Consider the following 22,947-nt stretch of genomic DNA (forward strand, 5'->3'; position numbering starts at 1 on the left):
GCGTGGAGCGGGTGCGCCTGATATGAAGGTTTCCACGTGCATGGAGTGGTGTTTCTTGTGTTGTTCTTCTTCGTCGCGTGAGCTGCTAAAACGGTTATGGCTGGGTTTCGTGGTGGTTGAATACCTTTGCGTCCTTTCCCGTTACTTCGCACCAATGGACTTACAGATGAATGTTGAAGAACAAACGAAGCTCGCAGGTTCCGCCGTAATAAAACCCTCGAGAAAGCCCATCATGTGGCGCGTTCCTTCAATGCCGGAACAAATGGCAATGTCATATCTTTGCTGGAACCTCGGTTCATCACCGCAAGACCGAGCAGGAACAAACTGTTTTTTTTCTTTGTTGTGCTTCGTACGTTAACGAGCTGTGCACAAACCCTCTCTCTCTCTCTGTTGTAAACTACCTGCTGTCTTTCCTTTGTTTGTTTTACTAAATTCACGTCACGCCACATATTTCTTCTTTGTCATCTTCGCAGCATTTCTGTGCCTCCGTTTTGACTTCCCATAAACATCTTTTTCTTTCTCTAACAAGCCATCTTTCCTTTGTGCTCCGGCACTTTCTCGTGGTGGATTCGGATCACATCAGCCCTTTTTTTCTTTGGTTTTCGCCTCTCAAAGCAAAGTGGCCTTTCTTTGTTTCCCTTTTCCCACTCCAATTCTACTGATAGACCCTTTAAGACAGAAGGCGAGAAAACAAAGAAAACGGAAACAGCAAACTGTACGGCATGTGTTTGAATCCGTTTCGCGTTTGATTTTCGTTACGCCTCAAATCACGCACTTAACTCTCTCTCTCTCTCTAAAACGAAAAAAAACGAAGAAAAAACATACCATAGATTACGCTCTTCAGCTAACGATACGGTTTGCTGTTCCTATTAGTATTCGTTCGCTTATACCTCTATTTTCAGGCAATTTCAAAGAACAAGAACGAAAACGATAACTCGTTGACGCTGTATCAACGATTTTTATTCTATTTTATTCCTACCTCTTTAAAAAACAAAGTTGAAGGAAATCGTCTTGTTTCTCCAAAAAAGTTTATTTGTCGTACGTAACACACATACCAAGTCCGGCTTACACACACATACTCACGCAGAGAGACACGATGAAGACCACCACCGCGCTCGCTGTGGGGGATATTGTAGTGCCTCTTCCTCAAAGCTTCTCCGTGCGCGACGACACACTCATTTTGCCTGATGGAGTCACCGTCCGCCACGGCCTGGATTTCAACGCCACCATCATCAGCCGCTTCCTCGTCGCGATGAAGCCGTGCGGCGCGGATGCGGAGATCGTCGTGAATTTCAACCTCTGCTTCTACGACCTGATGAAGGCGGTGACCACCCCAGACTCGGCAGACTCGGCGGACGCGTCGATGGCTGGCGTTACGATTGAGCACCCCGTCGTCGCCGGCTTCCGCTACCTGGACGAGGAGACGAAGCAAGAGCTGTACCGGTTTGCGGATGAGCACGTTCGCCAGCAGGCCATTGCGCACGGCTTTTTGCCCCGCGGCAGCAACGAGGGCGGCGGCCTCGATGTGGTGGATCTGAAGGGCGAGCCCACCGTCATCAGCAGCAAGGAGCACGAGGAGGGCGGTGTGGTCTTCGAGGCCACCGGTGTGCCGCTACCTTTTCCAATTCGCAGCACGGTGGAGCTGCCGGGTGATCGCCACCTGCGCCTGACGGGCGGCTCGGAGTTCCTCATGCACTCCTGTCTACCAAACCTGCGTCTTGAGATCGACGGCACGCGGATTCGCGGCGTTGCGCTGCGCACGATCGAGACCGGCGAGAAACTCACGTACAACTACCTGACGACGGAGTGGGAGATCAGCAAGGTCTTCCACTGCTCGTGCAACGTGTACTGCTGCTACGGGCTCATCAAGGGATTCCGCTTCCTGGACCGCGAGCAGCAGGAGCATCTGCTGCCCGACTGCAGCCCCGCCGTAAAGGAGAAGTACCGCTCGCCGCTGCTGACCAGTGCCACACTCGGGGCCTTGGCCGGCTGCACGGCGCTCTACACCACCGCGGAGGGTCGTCTGACCGCGCAGCGCGAGATTGAGGCCGGCGTTGTCCTCTTCAAAGCGTGCGGGGCGCCACAGCTGGAGAAGAACGAACTGGTGCTGGAGCGGCTGCGTCTGTCGCACTCATGCGACGCGAACACCGTCTTGGTGAACGGTCGCATAGTGACCTCGCGCCCCCTCGCCGCCGGCGACGCCGTCACGTGCAATCTGAACCTTCTCTACTACTCCATCACACCTGCGCAGCCCTGTTCGTGCGGCGCCGGCGGCTGCTCGGGCCACGTCCACGGCTTCAAAGGACTGCCTGCGGAGACGAAGGCGCGGTGGTGGAGCGTGGCCGCTGACGCGGTACGCGCCGCGGCGCTGGACGACCGCTACGAGATCGTCTCCTCGAGCGCGTTTGCGGCGGTGCGTCGCACGCCGGCGCTCGGCAACGCCACATTCGCCCCGCGCAACATCGCCGCCGGCACCCGCATCTTCCACGTGCACGGTCTCGTCTTGCCCTTCCCGACGGTGTACACGATTTACCTCGGCGAGGGGAAGCACCTCCTGTTCGCGGACGGTGCGCAGTGTCTGGCCCACAGTTGTGCGCCGAACACTCGCATCGTCGTCGACCCAGATACGGGCTGTGTGGACTGCTTCGCCTTGTGCGACATCGCCGCCGACGCGCTCGTCTCCTTCAACTACCTCACGACGGAGTGGGACATGAGTGAACCCTTCACGTGCGCGTGCGGCAGCGCAGACTGCTACGGCCGCATCGCCGGCTTCCGTCACCTGAACCGCGAGACGCAGCTGCGGCTGTGGTCGACGGCCACGCAGGCCGTGCGCTCCTTGTTCGCCCAGAGCATCCGGCAGACGACGAGCACGCTGGCGACGCTGAACAGCGCGTTGGTGGCGCCGGGTGGCTACAACGGTGGCCTGTGCCTCTGCGAGGACTCCTTCTCTGGGACGGTGCTATTTGAGACGGCTGCCAGTGTCACCTTCCAGGGCGGCCGCGTGTGCTTCGGCGACGTTCTCATCCCCCACTCCTGCAACCCGTCGGCGGTGTTCTTGGAGGGCCGCGTCGTGCTGAGCGAGGCGTGCACCGCCGGCACCCCCATTACCCTCAACATGAACCAGCTGCGTTACCGCCTGGCGGCACCGTTCACGTGCGTCTGCGGCGGGGCGGACTGCTGCCACACGGTGGCCGGCTTCCACGCGCTGTCCGACGCGGACAAGGCCCGCGTGTTGCTGTGCACCGCGCCGGAGGTGCGCGCGGCGGCAACGGCCGATGGCTTCCAAATTCCGTGCCCCCATCCACTGGTGGAGGTGCGAGCGAATGGGGCGATGGGGCAGGCGACGTTTGCGGCGCGCACCATTCCGAAAGGGACGCGCTTCCTCAGGGTCAGCGGACTCGTTTTGCCCTTCCCCACCGTGTACACGATTCAGCTGGACCGCAACCGCCACCTGCAGTTCGCGGACGGGGCCCAGTGCCTGGCGCACAGCTGCGTGCCGAACGTGCGCATTATGATCGACGCGGAGAGTCGCTCCCTCGACTGCCTCGCCCTGCGCGACATCCACGAAGGGGAGGTGATCGCCTTCAACTACCTCACGACGGAGTGGAACATGAGCACGCCGTTCTGCTGCCTCTGCGGGGATGAGAAGTCCTGCTACCGTCGCATCCACGGCTTGAAGTACCAACCGGAGGAGGAGCGGCAGCGGCTTTGGTGGATGCTGACCCCGGCGATGCGTCAACTGGCGCAGCTAAACGACAACTGGAAGGCCCTTGCGGGGGCGGAGCTGACCACCAACGAGGAGGGCCGTGTGCTGGCGGCGAAGGAGTTGAAGGAGGGGCACCCGGTTCTTCACGCGACGCAGGTGCGACTGCGAGCGGGTGGCGCGTTGGTGGACGGCGTTCTACTGCCCCACAGCTGTGTGCCAACGGCTGCGGTGATTGAGCGGCGCGTCGTACTGCTCGAGACGGTGTGCGCCAGCACGGAAATCACACTCGATCTTACCTGCCTCGCCTATGCGCTGGAGACGCCCTTCACCTGCGCCTGCCCGGCGTTTCCTTCGCCGCATGAAGTGCGCGGCTTCGGTGGGCGCAGCGCCGCCGCGCAGGCGGATCGCCTTATTTTTGCCGAGGCGGCCGTACGCATGGCGGCCTTGCGAGACGGCTACCGAGTCCCCTGCAGCTGTCCGCTGGTGACGGTGCACGCCAACGGCGAGATGGGCCAGGCCACCTTTGCGGCGATGAACATCGCGGCCGGCACCCGCTTCCTCCAGGTGAAGGGTCTCTGCATCCCTTTTCCGACCGTCTACACGATCATGCTGGACGAGGGCCGGCACCTCCTCTTCGCGGACGGCGCGCAGTGTTTGGCGCACAGCTGCGACCCCAACGTTCGTGTGCGCGTGGATGCGACAAATAACATGCTCGAGTGCCAGGCGTTGCGCGACATTGCGGAAGGGGAGCTGATCGCCTTCAACTACAACACGACGGAGTGGGACATGAACACGCCGTTCCACTGCCTGTGCAAGTCGCCGAACTGCGTGTACGAGATCCGCGGCTTCAAGCACCTGACGCGGGCCCAGCGGGGGGCTTTGCAGTGGCAGGCGACGTTCGCCATCAAGTCGTTGGCCGCCGCCTACGCAGGGGTGCAGCTGCCGTCGTCGGTGCTGCGTGCGGCGCCCGACGGCCGGCTCGAGTCTGCCCGCGCCGCCGCGAAGGGGGATATTCTGCTCGAGGTGATGTACCTGGACATTCAGCCGAATCAGATCTGCGTGGGGCGGCACTACGTCGTGCCGCACGACGCGACGGACTTCAACTGCGTCCTCGTCGAGAGCCGTCTCGTCGCCTGCCGTGCCCTGGAGGCCGGCGACCCGCTGCGGGTGAACATGAACTTCTTTGTGTACGACATGACGGCGCTGTTCCCCCGCTCCCTCACGGACTCCTGCAAGGGGTTCAAGTACATGGAGGAGGCGGTGAAGCAGCGATGCCTGTACCTATGCGAGCCGCCGGTGCGGGCGCAGGCGATGCGCGACGGGTGGACAGTGAAGAGCACCAACCCGCTGCTGGTGGTGCGACCCAATGGGGAGATGGGTCAGACCGCCTACGCCACGCGGGACATCCCGGCTGGTACGACGCTGTTCCACTGCACCGGCCTCGTCGTGCCCTTCCCTACCATGTACACCATCTGCGTCGGCCCGCACCGGCACCTGCTCTTTGGCGATGCGGCGGAGTGCATCGCGCACCACTGCGACCCGAACGTGGCGGTGCGACTCGGCGTGTCGGGAGCCGACTCCTTCGACTTTGCGACGATTCGCGACATCGCGGAGGGCGAGATGGTGACCTTCAACTACGCGACGACGGAGTGGGACATGAACACGCCGTTTGTGTGTCTCTGCGGATCGCCGACGTGTGCGGGCACCATGCAGGGCTTCAAGCACCTCAAGCCGACCGATCAACAGCGTCTGTGGCCCATCACCTCCGATGTGAACAAGGCGCAGCTGCCGAACTTCACACGCCATGACTAGCGTGGTGACGGGAGAGCCCAAGATGATAGAAGCCTCTGAGCGCAGCCGCTGCAGTGAAGAGTTGTGCTACGATTGCCACCATCACACCGGCCCCGTCGTCCCTTTTTTTCCTTCTTTTTAGCACCTGCGCGCGATGGATCGGCGAGAAACCGAACTTCTGCTGCGTGTCATGGAGGTATCAAACGTGCATGTTATTATTATTATTATTATTATTATTATTATTATTATTATTCGGGCGATGGTTGCGTGCACTGTGTGTGTTTTCCTCTTCTCTTTCGTGCCATGGGTGTTCTTTTCTTCCTCCTTTTTTTCTCTTCTTTTGTGACTCTGTTGTGTTGAAAGGAATTATTTATCTGCGCCGCGTGGTGCAAGAACGGCTGACCGACGATGTTCTTGTTCGCATCACCTCTGCCGCACTCGAAGGTGCCTTTTTTCTGATCCAGGGGAGAGCGAAGCAGAACAGGGGACGTCAGAAGTGCTGTCAGCACCATCAAGACGCGAAAGAGGAACAGAGTTCTTTATTAGTATTATTGTTTATTTTGTTACTGTTCGCTCGATGAGCACGCAGTCCATCAAAAGGAAAAACTTCTTCACTGTTTTGTTTTATTTTTTGGAGGGCGGTGTGCTCTGCCGGGTTCCCCCCTCCGAGTGTTTTTGGTGCTGGGAAAGGAGGTAAAAAGATGCCACTTATTTCAACGCAAAGCAACAAAACAGCAATCATACAAAGAGAGCCAGCGCGTGCATATGTATTTTTGTGTTTCTTGACGCTCACTCTTGAGTTGCACTGACCTTCACAACACTCCATTCTCCATCAAACAAATTGTTCGAGGTTTTCTTTTTTTCGCAAAACGATCATCCTTTGAACCTCGCAGGACTTTTTGGACGTTTAGCTTCCCTTTGATCTACCATCCTTTCTTTTCTGCATCTCTCCCTCCCCCCCCCCCCCTTGATGTCCATTCCCTTGATGATACTCACAAAGGCGTCAAACGAGCTCAAAAAATATATATATTCTTCTTTACTCCAAGCCACCGTTTATTTATTTGGTTCCTCTTTTCATCGTTCAGGCAGCATCACAATTTTTTTTCTTTTGCACGCACACACATCCATATGGAAGCGCCGAAGCGATCACGGTACGACTTCGCTCTTCCTTCATATTCCATAGAACGACGCAACACGCACGCACCCCCCACCCACACACACACACACACATCCGATCCCGTTAAAACAACAAGACAGTACTTGTTGCTGCTCAAATATTTCTTTTTAGTCGTGCGGTACACCAAAAGAAGAAGAATGGGGCGGCCCCTTAAAAGGCAAAAGCGTGTGCGCTTCGGGGCCGTCACCGTTGTTCACCTTCCCGTTGCCAGTGACTCGCAAAGCAGCTCGCTTGTCAACAGTCAAGCCATCTCTTCCTATCTCCGCACCTGTGTGAAGCAAACTCTTCCGATTTTAGGCACGATGGATCCCAACTTGCTTTCTGCGGCGTCGGACGGCCTCCGAGAAGAACATCAAGAAGAGTCGCTGCTCCTCGGGGATGATGCAAGACGCGCAGACGGTAATGCAAAAGCACCGACGGCTCTATCGGAACCTTTTCACGCGAGTCAGCAGGAGGACAGGTGCACCTGCACATTCAGCACTCAGCAGCCACGGCTGTCGCTGGCTCCTGTTCTTGCAGCCGTTTCCGCCGCTGTGGACACCCAGCTCGACTCTTCTCTCTCGCACGACTCCATTACCGCGGAGGACGAAGAAGAGGATCACACGCTGGACAGCGAGGCAGAGCACGAGCCCATGGTGACGCAGGAAAGCATTCAAGTCAGCCCCGCCGTAACACAGAGAAGCAAACCAGACAAAGGCGACAAAGCCCATCTTCCTCTCCTCGACACCGCGTGCCGCGCCTTCTCCCCTGCCATCCACGACGCGGAGCAGTCGGCGACTTTTTCACAGCTGGTATCGGCGGTGGACGACATTCTCGGGTGCTCGCAGCAGCACGCGATGCACAACGTGCGCGGTGGCTCCTCGTCACTTGACAGTTCGCTCCAGAGCAGACCGCCAACTACAAACGGGAACGGAGAGGCCACGGAGACGGAGACGTCTGCCTTAACAAAATCATCACAGCTGTGTGGAGATGCAGAAGACTCGAGTTCTGAGGAGCATCGCCTCCGCAGTCGGCAAGCTGTGCGTGACGATGCACACGATGGCTCCAACGTCTTGACGAACCTTTCGCACGTCCACGACTCACCTGCTGCTTTTACAGTGCTACTGGCACACCAGCAGGACTGGCCGCACAACCTTCATGAGAATAGAGGTGCGGAGTGTGTCTTCTGTGGCAATTCTGTAGAGGCACAGCGGCATCGGCGGCGGGCCCCGCCTCTGGTATCCTCGGACGGCTACTCCTACCACCTTACCTGCGCTCTCTGGTGTCCAGAAGTGTACGTGGAGGAGGCGTCGCAGTCACTGCGCGGTGTTGCCGCGGCGGTGCAGCGTGCGCGTCACATCAAGTGCGCGCTATGCCGTCAGCCGGGCGCTGCTGTGGGATGTGCGATCTCGATCTGTCCGCTGAGCTATCACCTGCCGTGCGCCGTCAAAGCAGGGGCTTTGATGAACACGGAGCAATTTGTGCTGCGGTGCCCGGCTCACAAAGGTGAGGGCAATGCAATAGGGCCAAGAAAGGAACGCGAGGGAGAACACGCGAAACGCAGTCAACAAACGAAGCGGACACGGCTGCAATGAGTGGCCCTTCCCAGATTATTATTTTTTTCGTTGTTGTTGACAGCTTCGTGCGTTTTCGCTCTCCCACGCGGGGCCGGAGGATTTTCCACCTTCACCTGGACTTCGCGTGTTTTTTTTTTGTTTGCGCAAGACGCCCATCAAGAAAAAGTCGTTCCACAAGTGCGTGCTGAGCACCCCCGCCTTCCCTCAATGCCGAGCTGCGTCGAGTTAGAATGGCTCACTTTTCTTTTTTTTTTATTAAGTGTGCTGTCGTGACTTGCCTCCCCTCCACGTTTGCGTCTCCACACAGGCGGACAGACTCGAAACTGAATGACAGCTGAGCTCTCGCATACAACTTCTCTCAAGCACCTTGGCGCATTCTTTTTCCACACCTCCTATTTCTTTTTTGTTTGTTTTAACACCCACATTCTCGCAGCTTCCGTTGCATGAACAAAGAAAGAGATTCTGCTCACTTGTTGTGCACCACAGAAGCAGCGGAGTATACATACGTAAAAAAGAATCTTCAAAAGAGCTGCCAATGTTGAACGCTTCCGAGTTCAACGCTGTCGTGGGCAGCGCCGTGGGCAACGGTGTCATCATGGCGCTGGTATTGGACGCCTCCGGCAACGCCATCGCCACCGCCTTCAGCGGCACGGCGGCGGAGAAGGAGGTTATATACGCTGCCGTCGTCGCCGCCACGGCGAACATGTGGCGTGCCTACGCGCGAAGCAGCTTGGCGACGAATACGCTGAACCTAGAGCTAGAGACGGAATCACTCGAGCAGATGATTGTGGTGTTTCCCGACAAGAAAATATGTGCCATGTCGGTAGCGGATACGGCGGTGGTCTCGCTGGTGTCGCTGGACGACGCCGTAACGGAGGGATTCCTGAAACTCAAAACGGCTGCCCTGCAACGCAAACTGGATCGCCTTCTCCGACCCGTCGTGGTGGAATGAGATGCGAACGCAAAAGTTGAAGCTTTTTTCTCTTCTTTCGCTGATCATGACGTGTGATGTCCTGCTTTTTCAACTTGCTTCTTACGGTTGTCTGTTTGCTTTTTGAAGGTATGATGCTTTTATTTGTGCGTGGACTTTTTGATTGCGTGTGTGTGTGAGAGCGCGCGAGTATACCCGTTGGACGACACATTCCCCTTCATTACGCGAGTCCTTTCTACTTGTTTTATTGTGTCGAACGCTGCTCAACCGAACAGGCACACGTCTTTGAAGCCAATGCGGGCATCTACGTCGGGCCCCTACGCGACTTCTTTTCCGTTTTTAATGCGACCAACTTCTGCGATGCCAATGAAAACGGTAGGAAAGAGAACGGAAGAGCATATTGCTGTTTTTCCCCCACTGTAGCAGCTCGTTCCGCATTTTGTCACCCTGTGGGTTGTGGCCAACCGATGGGGCTCCTCACGTTCCTCTCGCTTTCTCGTCGATCGTTTCACCGCCTTAACGTGCAGATATCTTCTTTTGTATTCGTATTTCGGCCACGTGAGCATCACAGGTACTCACACGATGCTGAGGTATTACCGTGCAGCGCGGCCAGCGACGGCATTGAAGCTGCGCGCGTCGTCGCTTCTCCTCTCTACCCACTCCGGTTCCAACACACGCTTCTACCGCACCATTCCAGCAACGGACACAACCGTGTCCACGGCGGCTGCCTCCGTGAACGGACCCTCACTTTCTGGGATGCCAAGTGAGGCACCTCCGCAGACCTACTTCGAGTACCTGGACCGCATGTGGAACGCAAAGTGGTTCGGCACGGTGGATGAGCACACCCTTGCCGCGGCCACCACGCACGCCGCCGTCAGCGACCCGTCGTGGTTCGCACATGCCTTCACCGCGTGTCAGCATGCTCTCGGCATGGAAGCCGGAGTACTCATTTTCCTTGTGGGAGCCGCCACACGCCTGGGCACGCTCTTCGTCTCGCTCTACGGCGAACGCGCAGGCGAACGGATGCGCTTGGCGCTGCCGGAACTCAAGAAACCGCAAGAAGACTTTAATCGCATCTACTACAACGATCTTGCCTCTGCCATGGAGGTGCAGGTGGCGGCGAGTGAGTTGAAGAGCCACCGCCGCGCCATCTTTCGCAAATACAACACATCGGTGTGGAAATGTGCCGCCTCGCTTGCCATGGCGCCGGTGATCATGACGGGTCTTTATCAGGTGTCCGCCCTGTGCGAGAACGCAGCGTTCGATGTGGGCAGCTCCTCCTTTCTCTGGTGCGGTGCCCTGACGCTGCCCGACCCTTTTATGATCCTCCCGATCACCACGTGCGCTGTTACGCTGCTCAACTTCGAGTTGTCGATATCGAAGGAAATCAAGAAAGGGTGGATGAAGAACATTATCTGGGGGGCCCGCCTCGGCTGCCTTTGCATCATCCCGGTCTTCACTTCCTTTCGCTCAGGCGTGTGCCTGTACTTTATTGGCATGAACGTGGTGGGTCTTCTGCAGCCGCTGCTGCTGCGCTCGGTGGCGTTCCGCAGGTGGTTCGGCTTCCCCGCCGCAGAGGAGCTCACCGCAGTGGGGCCGTCGGCCACCCAGTCCTCGCACACTCCAGGGAGTTCAGTAAGCGCGACGAAGCTGTCGCCAAAGCAAAGCGGCTTCAATCGTGCCACGTCGCTGCGTGAACGCGTCGCAGCCGCGGTGAACCCGACCGGCCCCACGCAAGATGTGCTGCAAGCCAGCATGACGCTGCAATTCCCGTATCTGAGTCACCTGTTGAGCCCGCAGGTCGACGAAAACGAGGAGATTTTTGCCAAAGCGCGAAATAAGCAATCAAAGGCGGACGTTGGCCGGAGAGGCCCCATCACCTCGCCTTCTCCCTCTTCACCGGCAGCCAGTCGCTACGCACGAGGAACGAACCCGCTCATGCGCGAAACGCCAGTTCGTCGCCAGGACGGTGCAGGTTTGGATGCTACGGCTACTGCCAGCAGTGGGCCAAGTCGGAGCACGTCTTATCATGGAGAAGTCAGCCATCACCGCACAGCAGCATCGAACGTCGCGGGCAGTGCAGCTCGTAGCACCCCGAAGAGCAAAGGTTCGTCGTTTGCCTCGAGTGGGTGGAAAAGTTCGCAGCTCACCTTTGACGAGAGCGATTTTATTCCCACCTACGATGACAAGGATGCTTCTTCGCCCCCAACAAAGCGCAGGTGAGCAGAAAGGGAAAAAAAAACAAGCGCAGCTGTTCTTTTTTTTTTCTGGGCGGGTGCGTCTCTGCGCCGCTTCCGCCTCTCCCTTGCAAAGGCCCACCTTGACTGCATCCGCAGGATCTTTCTTCACAGACCTTTTTCGGTGTACTGTTTGTCTTGACTAATATGTGATGCGTTGAAGAAAAGGGATAAAGAAAGAAAGCTGTTGTGTAAGAACCAGAAGACGGTTGGGGTGTGGAAGAGAAGAGGGGCGATGGTCTTTGGAGGACCCTCGATCGTAGTCCTGCCAGTAGCGCTGCGTCAACACCTCTGCAGCAGCTGAGAAGGTAGAGCGGAATAGGTAGCGAACCACCTCCAGTATCTGTATTTACAAGTACGTATGTTTGCACCATCCTCCGCAGATTAGCAAGCGATGTGCGAGTATGTTTTCTCTGTTTCTGCTGTGAGACACAACTGTGCAGATGACCTGCTCACAACTTTTACTCCCGCATACCTTCCCTCATTTATCCTCTCGGTTTTATGCGTTCGATTGGCGCAAAACACTGAAGGTAAAGAAACGGGCTCAGAGGCGGGGCGTTCTAAAAAAGAAGAAGAAGAAAACGAATTTGTAGCTACAGAAAATGGGATTATTGCGACCGACACCTCTCCTGCGCTTTTACAAAAGCGGCAAGACGAATCGCATGTCGAACCCAATGCGGCGCTGGGTCTACCACTACATCTTTTTTGGCGTCCTCGGCGGCTTCGGCGGCTACCAGGGCTTCCGCTACGCCCGTGCCGGCTGGGAGGCCGCCACACACCCAGAGGACGGTAACTGCCTCTGCTCCTCTGAAATGGTGGACGCTCTCTTTTTCCTGCCCTTCAACACCTTGTCCAACAGCGTCGGCCGCCTCGCGGAGAACCTTTACCTGCCCACCTGGATGCACCACGCTGCGGCGGACGCGCTTATTCGCTGGTGCAAGGTGGACATGTCTGAGTCCGTCCAGCAGGTGAGGGATGTGGAAACGTTCCAGCAGTTTTACACCCGCGACTGGACGCCCGAGGCGCGGTCGGTGAGCGCCGGCGCGGCTGTCGTGGCTCCCTGCGATGGCGTTTTGCTCTCCGTGCACTCCAACGTGCGAGACATGACGCTGGTGCAGGTGAAAGGTCTCTCATACGGCATTCGTGTCCTCCTGCAGGAGACGCCGCCACCGCTGGACGCGGAGAGGTACCGTCGCGTCGCCGCGGTGATCCACATGCGCAACAAAGACTTCCACCACGTCGTTGCTCCTCTTTCTTTTCGCTGCGAAAAGAGCGTGTACGTACCGGGTGCCCTCTTTCCGGTGACGGCGGCCGGATTTCACTGGATTCCCTCCGTGCTGACGATCAACGAGCGTTTGGTGCTGTGTGGCACTTCCGCGGACAGGAATAAGCTGCCGGTGTACATGGCGCTTGTCGGCAGCACCTTGACGGGGCGCATCAAATTTTATCTCGATCAGCGAGTTCGCACTAATTACCTGGAGCCGCCGGAGTACGCGCTGCACAACACGTACGCGTCCAAGCCGCTGCTCGCAAAAGGTGAGCGCGTTGCCACTTTCAACTGGGGCTCCTCCGTTGTGTTGCTGGTGGATGTTCCGAAGGACTGCGCCGTGCTGAAGCGCGCTGGTGAGGAGGTGAAGGCGGGTGAGGCGCTCATCCAGTGTTAGCGTCGATGGGGCACTTGAGCGAAGCTGGTGAGGTGTTGGTTTTTTGGGGGGGTTTCTTCGAAGTGCGCACTCCTCTGACGACGGATGCCACTACTTTATGGTGCTCTCATCGCTCTCGCTGGAGTGGCTTCTTTGATTGCGTCTGTTGTTTTGCTGTTTCACAGAGTCGATCGCGACGCGTCTTTCAAAAAAAAATACTGTGGTACGGCCGCCTCCACAAATAAGGGTAGTAATTCAACTTGAATCGCACCTCAATCCTCTTGGCCTCGGCGTTGCTCGCTCGTTTCTTCGCCAGTTTCCTCGTCTTCCGGTACCGCTGAGGTGTCGTGGCAAACAAAATGGAGGAGAAGGGTTTTTTGTTGTTGTTGCTTTGAGTGCTCATGTTCTTATTATAGGTGGGTGTGTTGCATTCCTCTCTGCCCTACGATCTCTGCAGTCGGCGCTTTTCCTGGCTTCGTCTCCCCTCTCAACGCATTCTATTTGCAGCTGCTCTCGCTCTCACTTCTGCACACAGCGCTGTGAAAGAGAGGGCAGAACCTGGCCATGATCATTGCATACTTTTTCGGACTTTCTTCATTGTAATCTGAGCCTATATATATTTGTACATCACTTATAGCTTTCTTTTGGGAGGGGAATTTCATCGCGACGACTCCCAAAAAGACTGCTTTTTTTTTTTAGCGCCTTTCGTATTCCGCTTCCCCTTCTCTTGCGACGCTGCCACACACAAAAGGGCGTTCATTTTACTGCCATGTCGCTCACGGCAACGAATCCAGAAGATCAGCGCAATGTTGCCCTTCTCCAGGACCTGCTGCAGAAGCGCGAGTATCACCTGGCGGAGCTCATTGATGAGGTGGTGTTTGCGGAGCAGGAGCGCTTCAAGGCCGTGCAGGAGGCCCACAGTGTGCGCGAGTTGGCCAACAACTTAGAAAACGCCTTCGACAAGCTGCTACAATATCACATTACGATGCACAAAGAAGTACTGCTGCCCGCGTTGGTGGCATCTGAACAAGTAAATGGCGCGAAAGGACGACGCACATCGACTTCACGTCTGCTAAATGGAGAAGCGAAAGGAGAGGAGAATAATGACACCGATGATGGGTCGGGCACCGCAACACCGTCAAACGATTTCCTCAACGACCTGCTCAACGACCCACAGCTCTCACGGGAAACGAAGCAGTTGTTACAGGCTGTGATGCAACAACGGAACGGCCGCAGCGCGGTGACGCCCACACCTCAACCAGCTACTCCGCTCCTCTCGACTTCAGCGGTGGCCGGCCCATTCGAAGGAGGTCGGGCACCTGCGGAAGCAAATAAGGTAGCGCGACGTGCCACCCACCGCGCCATCGTTTTGAGCGACTCCCTCCTGCAAAACCAAGAGAAACTCGCGCAGCTCCTGCGCAGTATACAGGACCAAGCAGAAGATATGCTGGAACGCTGGTCAAAGGATGGAAACGCAGCTGCTGGCAGCCCCGCGCCGCGGCGAGAGGACTCGAATGGCGTGCGCACCCCTGTCGCTGCGTTTCGGTTGGCAAACTTGTACCAGCACAGTGACCGCGCACGCGAGATTGAGGCGGCGCTGCGCAGCGTGGAGGAGGAGCGCGATTCCCTCCAGAGGCAGCTGCGGGAGCGCGAGACCGTCGCGGACCCCCGGGGGAGCAGCGCAGCAGCACATGCAGAGAAGGAGGCGTGGGGGAAGGAACGGGTGCACTTGAAGCAGGAACTCGCCTTCGCACAGCAGCGCGCGCTGGAGGAACAAGCACGGTGTCGTGAATTGAAGAAGCAGGTGGCGCAGCTCGAGCAAATCGCGGCGACGTCTCCGATTCCGCCCCCTCCACCCTCAGCAGCTCACTCAACCCTCTGCGCCAACTGCGAAAAAACCCGAGCAGAACTCAAAAGAAAGGCAGCGGACTATCACACCGCCAAGGCTGCGTGGAAGACCAAAGAAGAAAGTCTCGTCAAAGAAGTCGAGGCGTTGCAGCATCGAATCGAGGAAGCAGCGGCAGTTGCAGGAACGGCACGCAGTCTTGCACCGCACTCTCCTCCGTCTACCTCGGCGAAAGGAGCCGCGGCGGAGTCACCGCGCTACCCCGCAGGCCCGTCCAGCGAGCGAAAAATTGGGCAGCTGGAGGCGACTGTCGCAGCGATGAAAGCGGATCTGCAAATCATGGAGATGCGCATGTCGATTGTGCAGGACGAGCGAGAGGCGGAGCGGCGGCGCCTCCTCGCGGCCCACGAGCAGGAAAGAGAGCGACTTCGACGTGAGAGAAACGAGTGCCAGGCGATCATCGACGCGATGTCGCATGAGCTGCAAAAGCTGTCTCGCGCAGACGCTGGTGTTCCAGCCATCACCAGTGCTTCCTTCTAAACGGAAACCTCATTTATTAGAAAAGAAGAAAAAAACTGTTGCGCAACGACGTATTACGGACAAGTAGCGTGCGGTTCTCGACAAAGCTCCTTACGCTCGTTCCCTTCTCTCCTCCCCCTTTTCTCCCGGTATGGACTGCTTTACACCCCGTCGAGGTGGATCCCTTTTCCAATGTTTTGTCTCCGTGTTCTCCTTTGTACCACTATTGCCACTATTTCTCTTTCTTTCTTTTACGTACCGAAAGCGTTCGCCACAGCCCCCAACAGCTCGGCTGCGGAAAGGAAAAAAGAAGAACGGAAGGCTCACGTAACTGAGGTGTTTTTTAATGTGGGGAAGAGGGAAATGAATTGTTCTCCACTTTCCGCTTCACTGACGATGGCTGCCAACACCGCACGGGCTTCTCTCGTCCCGCAAGTGACAAAAAGAAAGTAATGAAAGTTGAGTCTGAAGTCTTGGGGTGCTCGACACCTCTTTCATTCTATGCGCTCTTGATCAACGTGTGACGCTATTACTCTGAGTTTTCTGATCCCTTCTCTTTCCGTTCATGCGCTTTGTTTATTATTCGATTCACGTGCCTCCGTGCTTTCTGCTTGTTTTTTTTTTTTAATGGCCTAGTAGCCCGAAGAGGAAGAGAGAGTGAGAGGCGAAAGTAAAGGGCTTCTGTCTTGAACAGGGGGCGAACGTCTCTTTTCTTTCCTTTTCTGTGTCTGGTGGTGCGCGGCTCTAGAACTGCCTATGTGGCTCTCGGTGTGCAATGACCACCGTTACCCCCAAAATACCCTTCAAAACATGGCTGCGGCTGCACGGCAAGGCAATTTGTCAGGCCCTGCCGCTGTCTTTTCTTATCGTAGTGGAAGCGCGTGATTTGTACTACCGTGCCACCTGGGACGTCACGCCGATCCCACCGGCCAAGTTCGAGGTGGGGGATGTAGTGGCTCTGTGCAATCGGTGGTACACGCTGCCCACCTGGGGCCACCTCGTGTACAGTTGGATCTCAAAGGTGTTGCTGAAATCCTGCTGGGATGACGTGGCGGTGGTGTCGAGCGTGAAGGACGGCAAGCCGAACGTCCTCTACGCGGACTTCACCGGCGTACACGAGATGCCGCTCGACGCCTTTCTGGAGGTACGGTGCCCGCGCGGAGCAGCGGTGCGCAAGCTGCATAGGGACGTCGGCGTTCCCCCGCTCAGCCCCAACATCGCGGAACTCTTCAAGAAGGAGGTGGGGAAGCTGCCGGTGGAGCCGTGGTACCTGTTCTCGGCGAGCATGCGCGCCAACACGGAGCACCGTTATTACGAGTTCTGCGTCGGCATGCACGAGCAGCGGTGTAAGATCCGGTCCATGCTGGAACGGAAGCAATCGAGACAGGCGATCGAGGCGCAGCGGGAAACGTTGAAGGAGATGGATGTGATGCGGCTGCACTTAGCGAAGTTCGTGGCGCCCGTAACTTCATTCCACCTCTTTAACGGTTCGTTGGTGGCTTCGTTTTTTGCCACCTACGGCCTCCTCGACCGCGACGTGCCTTCGCCGTCGCGCTACGTACCGCAGGACTTTGCCCACGACATTCCCTTTCTCGGCGCGACGACGCTCGAAGAGCCGGTCGTTTTCTTCAAGAACTGAACGTTGTCTGGTGAAGGTTCTCTTGAAAAAGGTAGAAAAAGTGAGGCAGTGCAATTCCGCTGTGCGTGTGATTATTTTGCTCCCTCTCGCCCTCCTGCATGCCGTTGTGTGAACTGAGTTGGTCTCGTCACAATGCATACAGACACACACAAAAAACTAGAAAATAAAACATGCAACCTGCTTTGCCGCGCAATCTACTCTCAAGCGGAAATTCAATAGTGAAGCGTATCGCACCTTCCCTATCACCCACTCTTTTTGATTTGCCGTTTGTTCTTGGAGCAACGAAGAGGCAAACGGAGAGCTTCGCGAGTCCTTTTGGATTTCCTGTTTCACTTAGCTACGTTTCTCTGTGTTGTTGTGCACGATGTTTGCTTACCTTGATCCTCCTCTTCACCGTCGTTATGTCTTACCATTGGCTGGGACGCGTTCAAGCGTCTTTCGGTTCTTCACTTCCACGAAAACAGAAACAGAAAACGATCAGCTTACGCGCAAGGAAGCAGAAAAAGCGTGTCTTCGCTGCCTCTTCAAAAGACGCTCCCGAGGCCTCCTCCGCTAAAAGGCACAGTCAGTGTCGAAGAAGGAGGTTTTTTTTTTCTCCTTCACTGCTGTCAAGACGAACAAATGGCGACAACATCAGCAGAGGTGAAAGCCTCCGAGAAGCGGCAATGGACGTACAAAATCGCAAAGAGCAGCGTATACCCCACATCTCTCGACGCCATCAACGATCGCGTCGCCGCTCTGCGTCCGCTGTCGGCGCAACCGAACGCGGGTGTGCTTCCGGTAATCCGCGCCTACTGCTCGCCACTGTACCTGTGTGTCGACGTGGATGAGCAAGTAGCAGTAGAGCAACTCGGTGCCCGCGAGCAGTTCGTGCCGTTTTCTTCCTCTGCTGCGTCTCCGACGATCCCCGATGAGGAGGCGTCGGCGGTGGTATTAGCTGTCGCCGAGACGCTCTCCCGCCTTCACGCCCGCGGCGTCGTTCATGGTCACGTACACGTCGATGTGGTGCGCCGTCATGTGGCGGACCCGCGGCGTGTGGTCCTGCTCGAGGCAGAGCTGCCGATGAGTGCGTTGGTGCCGCAGGGAGTCGTCGGCGCAGAGGCGCGACGCTGCGCGGCACCGGAGATTCTGCGCGGTGCTCCGTACGGTGGAGCCGCGGATGTGTGGGGTTTGGGGGTTCTCCTTCTTCAGCTGCTGTCGGAGCAAGCAAAGACGTGCTCGACGGCCGATCTGGTGGACTCCGATCTGCTCTCGCCATTCCTTTCCACGCTGAGTCCGCAAGCGTTGAGTTTCGTGTTGCCGTGTTTGAAGGGGGACTCGTCAGCGCGGCCGCTACTGTGGAATGTCATGCAGCACCCTTTTTTGGCCTCGTTTCGCGAGATGGAGATGGCGGGCGTGACGGACACGACGGGCCGCAGCCCACAAAACAGCAGCAGCAGCAGTACCGAAGTGGAAGCGGATACCGATGATGAAAGCGACGAGGAGAGTACGTCTGGTGATTCATTTTGAATGGGTATGCCCCGCCGCTTCGACGCGCCTCTGCGTTTTCTTCCGGGCATCACCTGTGAAACATCACCTTCTCTCTTCTTTATACTTTTTTTCTTGTTCTTCTACAGATGTTAGCGCACGCGCCATGATGGATCGCACTGGGGTCCACAATCAAAAATTCATCTCTATTCAACAAAAAGGCGCGGAGTGCATCTGCTGGAAAAAGTGCGAACATGATTTGCGTTTTGAACCAAACGCGCTGTGTACTCTACATTGATTCGCAGGTTTTCACGTGGATCTTCATCGACTGCGACGTTGCGTCCACCGCTGCGGCGGCTTTCCTCTCTTTTCCGGCCTTCTTCGTCTTCGTCGCTGTCACCTCTCTCCCTTCCGCTGTCGCGGTCGGTTCCCCGCATCCTTGCTCTTCATCCGCTTTCAATTTATGCCCCGCATGTGGTTTTCTCTTTTCCTTAGAACATCAATCTGGCAGTCTACAGAAGAAAAGAGGAAAGCATACGTGCGGTAAGATGCTGGAGGTGATGAAGTTGCCTATATCACCGCGTTGATCTGGACACCTCGGTGGATACGTCTACACGTCGATTAGACACTGCTCGTCCGCTGCTCTGTCCTCGCTCTGTTGGACGTGCGGTGGACCACCTCGACCGAAGGCCGCACACGATGGACGATGCCTCTTGCATCTTCGTCGACGTCCCTGCGAGGCCTCATCAGCTGCGCTCTGAGCAAACACCGATGATGGTGATACGACGGTACACGGGCATGACCGTTGCGGAGGTGCGACACACTGCGCTGCTGCTAACGTTGTCCGGCTTCATACTCTTTCTGTGGTGTTACGGATAACGCCAAGAAGAAAACCACCCTTTCTGCGCGTACTCGAAAACGAAGAAGAGACAATACGCGTAGAACGCAGCTCAAAAGAACAAAAACTCTTCTGGTCTTTTTCTCTCAACCCATAGGTTGTCGGACAGGTACGAATCTGCGTTTTGTTGTTGTTGTTGTTGCGAGGAGATATTCGCATGTCGTAAAGCTGCCGAGGCCATCTTCTGTGCAACGACCAAGAATAAAACAGTAATAATCACTCAGAGCTCCTCTCGCTCACACTCATCCTTCTTCTTCTCCTTTCCCCTTCCTGTTGGCATCCACGACCATTTGTTCTTTGATTTCTCCTCAGTTGTCCACGGAACTCGCCTCTATATTTTTTTCCGAATTCTCCTTTGCTTCCTTTCCGGCTTTTCTTCACCGCGGAGTGGAGCGGACTTGCACTTTGGTCTGCGATCCTGGTACGAATTACACGACTCTTTCCATTTTTTTCGTTATTCGAACTCGAAGATGGCAGCGGAAGGCGGCGTTGGCGGCAGCGATGAGAGCTTCATCTCCTTCGCGTTCGCCGTGACTTCGGTCATCCTGATTGCACTTTACATCCCTTGGATGGTCGGCACGGGTCGTCGCGTGATGCTCTACTACCAATCTACCAAGAAGGAGCAGGCATCCACGAGCAACCCCCTGAATGAGATGTACGACTCGGTCGCCTACATTCCCCGAGTGCTGTACACCATGTGGAAGGACCCCGCCGCTATTGTAGCCGGTGCAAAGGTGTGCGTCGCGGAAAAGGTGTTCTTCCTGCGCTGCGTGATGCCCAAGTTTTTGAAGTTCGTCATCCGTCCCCGCATCCTCGTACCCATCCTGTGGTTTGTGCTGCTCACCTCCGCCATGTACGCCTCCCTCACCTTCGACCCCTACGCGGTGCTGGGGCTGCCCTCCTCCGCCTCCACCGCCGAGGTGAAGAAAACCTACCGCGCCCTCTCCAAACGCTTCCACCCCGACCACAACAAGACGGAGGGCGCGCGCGAGCTGTACATGCAGATGCGCCGCGCCTACCGGGCCCTCGTGGACCGTCAGGCCTTTGAGGAGGAGGAACTGAAGAATGTACAGGAGTTCTCCGTCGGTGTAGCCCTGCCACGATTCTTGACCTCGCGCGAGCACGACAGCCTCGTCCTCTTCAGTCTGCTGGCCCTCCTCATCGCCACTCCCATCTTCGTTTGGTACAAGTTTACAAACGACAAGAAGGTGCCGCGGCTGCTGTGGCACGTGCGCTTCGACAAGGAGCGCGTCGAGCACTTCATGCAGCACTTCGGCGTCCCGGTCGACGGCAAGTACGCCGCACGCCGCGCGTCTCGTCACGCCATCCTGCGCACCCTGATCGCACTCAACATCGTGCCGCCGAATGTGCGGGAGGACGTGGTGAGCGCCTTCCCGCCCCTCCCGGATTTCGTGCAGCGCTGCGTCGAGGCGGAGCGGAACGCGACACTTTTCCGCAACCTGGGCCTCGACGAGAAGGCAGTGGCTGCCCTGCAGGCGTACATGGCGGTGAACGGCGTGGCGCTGGTCGACGAGTACGAGGCGGCGAACCCGCACATGAACGACGACCCGAAGGCGGACGACTTCCAGCGCATCCCGCTTTCCGCGTATCGCGCCACACGTTACCTCTTTCAGCAGCACACCGTACAAGTGGACGGCGCCTTGGCGGAGCTGCAGGTGGCCATGGGCGGCAACCTGCCGAGTGCCAAGAAGCTACTCAACATCCACGCCGAGATTTACGATCTGTTGGATATGGTGTACCTGCGAAACGACAAGGCGAACAAGCAGCTGGTGCTGAAGCTCATCGCGATGCCGCAACGTGTGTCGGACATCGTAGACGCGATTGAGCCGGAGATGCAGCTGGTGTACCACCGCTACTACAAGAACTACGTGACCCAGATCCAGCAGCAGCAGCGCGCCGCACGTGCTGGTCACGCCAATCAGCGTTAAAGAGCCGCCAAGTGAAACTGTTTTCACTGTAAGAGTCATATATATAAGTTGCGCTGCTGCTCTCTAATGGTAATATACACGGATTCATGATTGGGTCCGAAAGTAGCGGGTTGAGACAGCCGATTGTTTTGTGTGTTTTACATCGGCAATTCTTGTAACGTGCGCGTTTTTCAAAAAAAAAAGATGTGGTGATGGTGGTGGGGGCTGACGTAGGAGTCGCGAACCGGTAAGATGTGTATACTGTCTCTGCTATAAGCAGTTTAATGGGAGCCCAGCTTTCTACGGTGGAAAAGGTGCTGCTGGCGCTGCTCATGACCGTTGAGCTCGGGGATGTCGTGGTGTTGATGCGCTCTGTTTTTCACCCTTTCTTTTCTTCCATGGCTTGGTTTTTTTTCCCCCGTGACCAATGAAAATGACTGTGCTTTCTTTTCGTTGTTGACATGAGGTGAATGCGGCCCCACCCACCCACCCACCCCCCTCCTTCACACGAGAGCCGGGCCTTTTCTCTTTTCTTCGAGGTTGTGTTGCTGTTGTGGCTCCGCCACTACTTTGTTTGTAAAAACACCACCACCGCCTTCCACTAAACCTCCCATGATCCGCTTTGAGCCGACGAAGTACTCTTCCGCAAAAAAAACTCAAACTTCTGAGCTAACGAATCATCGTCACATGCATCACAACTGTAGAAGGTCTTTCTATCTAGATGTTTCTTCCTGGAGAAGGAAGACCACACATGTATGTTTCTCTTCAATTGAATACTCTCTTGCTGTCTCGCCCTTCTCATCTTCCCCCGCTTTCCCCCTCGTTTTCACTAGTATCCAGCACACCACCTCTAAAGGGAAGAGAACGGCAGTTCACGCATCCACGATGGCCAAGTTAGAACAGCGCAAACTCCAAAAGCCGCGGGGTGAGCCGAAGCACAAGCTAGACTCCCTCAAGGTGAAGTCGAGCGGTAAGAAGAAGTGGGAGAAGAAGATGCAAGAGAAGGAGCGCGTCCAGCGCGTGCGCAACCTCTCGCAGAAGCTGAAGGATGACATCAACGCTGAGCAGAAGCGCGCCGCGGAGGCACGCAAGGCCAACCATCAGCGCAAGGTCGAGAACGAGAAGAAGAACATGGTGGTGCAGACGATCAAGAACGAAAAGGCGATTCGTAAGCTGAGTCCTAAGCACCGCCGCGCGGCTCGCATTTACATGCTCCACGAGCTCAACTAATTTCTCTCTTCCGTCACTGCCTGCAAGGCTGGCTGCTTGAGAAACGGGTCAATCTGTGCTGATGTGAAGTTGTTGTTGAAGGCTTCGATAATGGTGAATTCACGTTTAATGTCTTCTGTTTGTGTAACACATTTAAATGAACGAAGCACTCTGTTCTTTCAAACTACGTAGAAGAGGCACCCTATGAGTAACGTTCTTCTGTCAATTCAACAGCGTACTACGACGTGTAGTCACCTCTGATGTAAAAACTGTACGCGTTAGCGTTGGCGCATGTAACTGTAGTTTCGCTATTACCGCTAGACAGCAGCAATTGTTCTGGTGGCTTCATATCGCTTTGCTGTCTTTCTCGCCGCACGCGATGCGTCGCCTCAACACTCTT

The 22,947-nt window shown here is 56.3% G+C and overlaps 10 protein-coding genes across 15 annotated transcripts; all 10 read left to right on the forward strand.

Annotated features, from left to right (window-relative positions):
- Nucleotides 1–471: 471 nt before the first annotated feature.
- On the forward strand, nt 472–5,518 carry ABB37_00696 (hypothetical protein; the record flags this gene model as incomplete). The annotated part of the gene is made up of 1 exon (XM_015796991.1): nt 472–5,518. The coding sequence occupies exon 1, from the start codon at nt 1,097–1,099 to the stop codon at nt 5,516–5,518; it is 4,422 nt and encodes a 1,473-aa protein (XP_015664999.1). The 5' UTR covers nt 472–1,096.
- A 977-nt stretch (nt 5,519–6,495) lies between these two features.
- ABB37_00697 (hypothetical protein) lies at nt 6,496–8,248 on the forward strand (the record flags this gene model as incomplete). Its single annotated transcript, XM_015796992.1, has 1 exon — nt 6,496–8,248. The coding sequence occupies exon 1, from the start codon at nt 6,977–6,979 to the stop codon at nt 8,246–8,248; it is 1,272 nt and encodes a 423-aa protein (XP_015665000.1). The 5' UTR covers nt 6,496–6,976.
- A 413-nt stretch (nt 8,249–8,661) lies between these two features.
- ABB37_00698 (hypothetical protein) lies at nt 8,662–9,182 on the forward strand (the record flags this gene model as incomplete). The annotated part of the gene is made up of 1 exon (XM_015796993.1): nt 8,662–9,182. Exon 1 carries the CDS (start codon nt 8,766–8,768, stop codon nt 9,180–9,182), a length of 417 nt encoding a protein of 138 aa, XP_015665001.1. The 5' UTR covers nt 8,662–8,765.
- Nucleotides 9,183–9,686: 504 nt separating this feature from the next.
- Nucleotides 9,687–11,384, forward strand: ABB37_00699 (hypothetical protein; the record flags this gene model as incomplete). The annotated part of the gene is made up of 1 exon (XM_015796994.1): nt 9,687–11,384. Exon 1 carries the CDS (start codon nt 9,744–9,746, stop codon nt 11,382–11,384), a length of 1,641 nt encoding a protein of 546 aa, XP_015665002.1. The 5' UTR covers nt 9,687–9,743.
- Nucleotides 11,385–11,926: 542 nt separating this feature from the next.
- On the forward strand, nt 11,927–13,062 carry ABB37_00700 (putative mitochondrial Phosphatidylserine decarboxylase; the record flags this gene model as incomplete). Its single annotated transcript, XM_015796995.1, has 1 exon — nt 11,927–13,062. The coding sequence occupies exon 1, from the start codon at nt 12,001–12,003 to the stop codon at nt 13,060–13,062; it is 1,062 nt and encodes a 353-aa protein (XP_015665003.1). The 5' UTR covers nt 11,927–12,000.
- A 748-nt stretch (nt 13,063–13,810) lies between these two features.
- ABB37_00701 (hypothetical protein) lies at nt 13,811–15,427 on the forward strand (the record flags this gene model as incomplete). The annotated part of the gene is made up of 1 exon (XM_015796996.1): nt 13,811–15,427. The coding sequence occupies one exon, from the start codon at nt 13,811–13,813 to the stop codon at nt 15,425–15,427; it is 1,617 nt and encodes a 538-aa protein (XP_015665004.1).
- Nucleotides 15,428–16,040: 613 nt separating this feature from the next.
- Nucleotides 16,041–17,045, forward strand: ABB37_00702 (putative mitochondrial hypothetical protein; the record flags this gene model as incomplete). 2 transcript variants are annotated; one of them, XM_015796997.1, is made up of 1 exon in its annotated part: nt 16,041–17,045. In XM_015796997.1, the coding sequence occupies exon 1, from the start codon at nt 16,182–16,184 to the stop codon at nt 17,043–17,045; it is 864 nt and encodes a 287-aa protein (XP_015665005.1). In that variant the 5' UTR covers nt 16,041–16,181. The 2 variants fall into 2 exon arrangements, with proteins under 2 accessions (XP_015665005.1, XP_015665006.1); XM_015796998.1 differs by having other exon boundaries at nt 16,044–17,045.
- Nucleotides 17,046–17,475: 430 nt separating this feature from the next.
- ABB37_00703 (putative protein kinase) lies at nt 17,476–18,554 on the forward strand (the record flags this gene model as incomplete). Its single annotated transcript, XM_015796999.1, has 1 exon — nt 17,476–18,554. The coding sequence occupies exon 1, from the start codon at nt 17,667–17,669 to the stop codon at nt 18,552–18,554; it is 888 nt and encodes a 295-aa protein (XP_015665007.1). The 5' UTR covers nt 17,476–17,666.
- Nucleotides 18,555–19,005: 451 nt separating this feature from the next.
- ABB37_00704 (putative mitochondrial chaperone protein DNAj) lies at nt 19,006–21,359 on the forward strand (the record flags this gene model as incomplete). 3 transcript variants are annotated; one of them, XM_015797000.1, is made up of 1 exon in its annotated part: nt 19,006–21,359. In XM_015797000.1, exon 1 carries the CDS (start codon nt 19,881–19,883, stop codon nt 21,357–21,359), a length of 1,479 nt encoding a protein of 492 aa, XP_015665008.1. In that variant the 5' UTR covers nt 19,006–19,880. The 3 variants fall into 3 exon arrangements, with proteins under 3 accessions (XP_015665008.1, XP_015665009.1, XP_015665010.1); XM_015797001.1 differs by having other exon boundaries at nt 19,029–21,359; XM_015797002.1 differs by having other exon boundaries at nt 19,721–21,359.
- A 613-nt stretch (nt 21,360–21,972) lies between these two features.
- ABB37_00705 (hypothetical protein) lies at nt 21,973–22,568 on the forward strand (the record flags this gene model as incomplete). 3 transcript variants are annotated; one of them, XM_015797003.1, is made up of 1 exon in its annotated part: nt 21,973–22,568. In XM_015797003.1, exon 1 carries the CDS (start codon nt 22,224–22,226, stop codon nt 22,566–22,568), a length of 345 nt encoding a protein of 114 aa, XP_015665011.1. In that variant the 5' UTR covers nt 21,973–22,223. The 3 variants fall into 3 exon arrangements, with proteins under 3 accessions (XP_015665011.1, XP_015665012.1, XP_015665013.1); XM_015797004.1 differs by having other exon boundaries at nt 22,170–22,568; XM_015797005.1 differs by having other exon boundaries at nt 22,177–22,568.
- Nucleotides 22,569–22,947: the final 379 nt, after the last annotated feature.

The sequence above is a fragment of the Leptomonas pyrrhocoris genome (genome assembly GCF_001293395.1).
Source record: "Leptomonas pyrrhocoris isolate H10 chromosome Unknown, whole genome shotgun sequence".
Taxonomy (NCBI): domain Eukaryota; phylum Euglenozoa; class Kinetoplastea; order Trypanosomatida; family Trypanosomatidae; genus Leptomonas; species Leptomonas pyrrhocoris.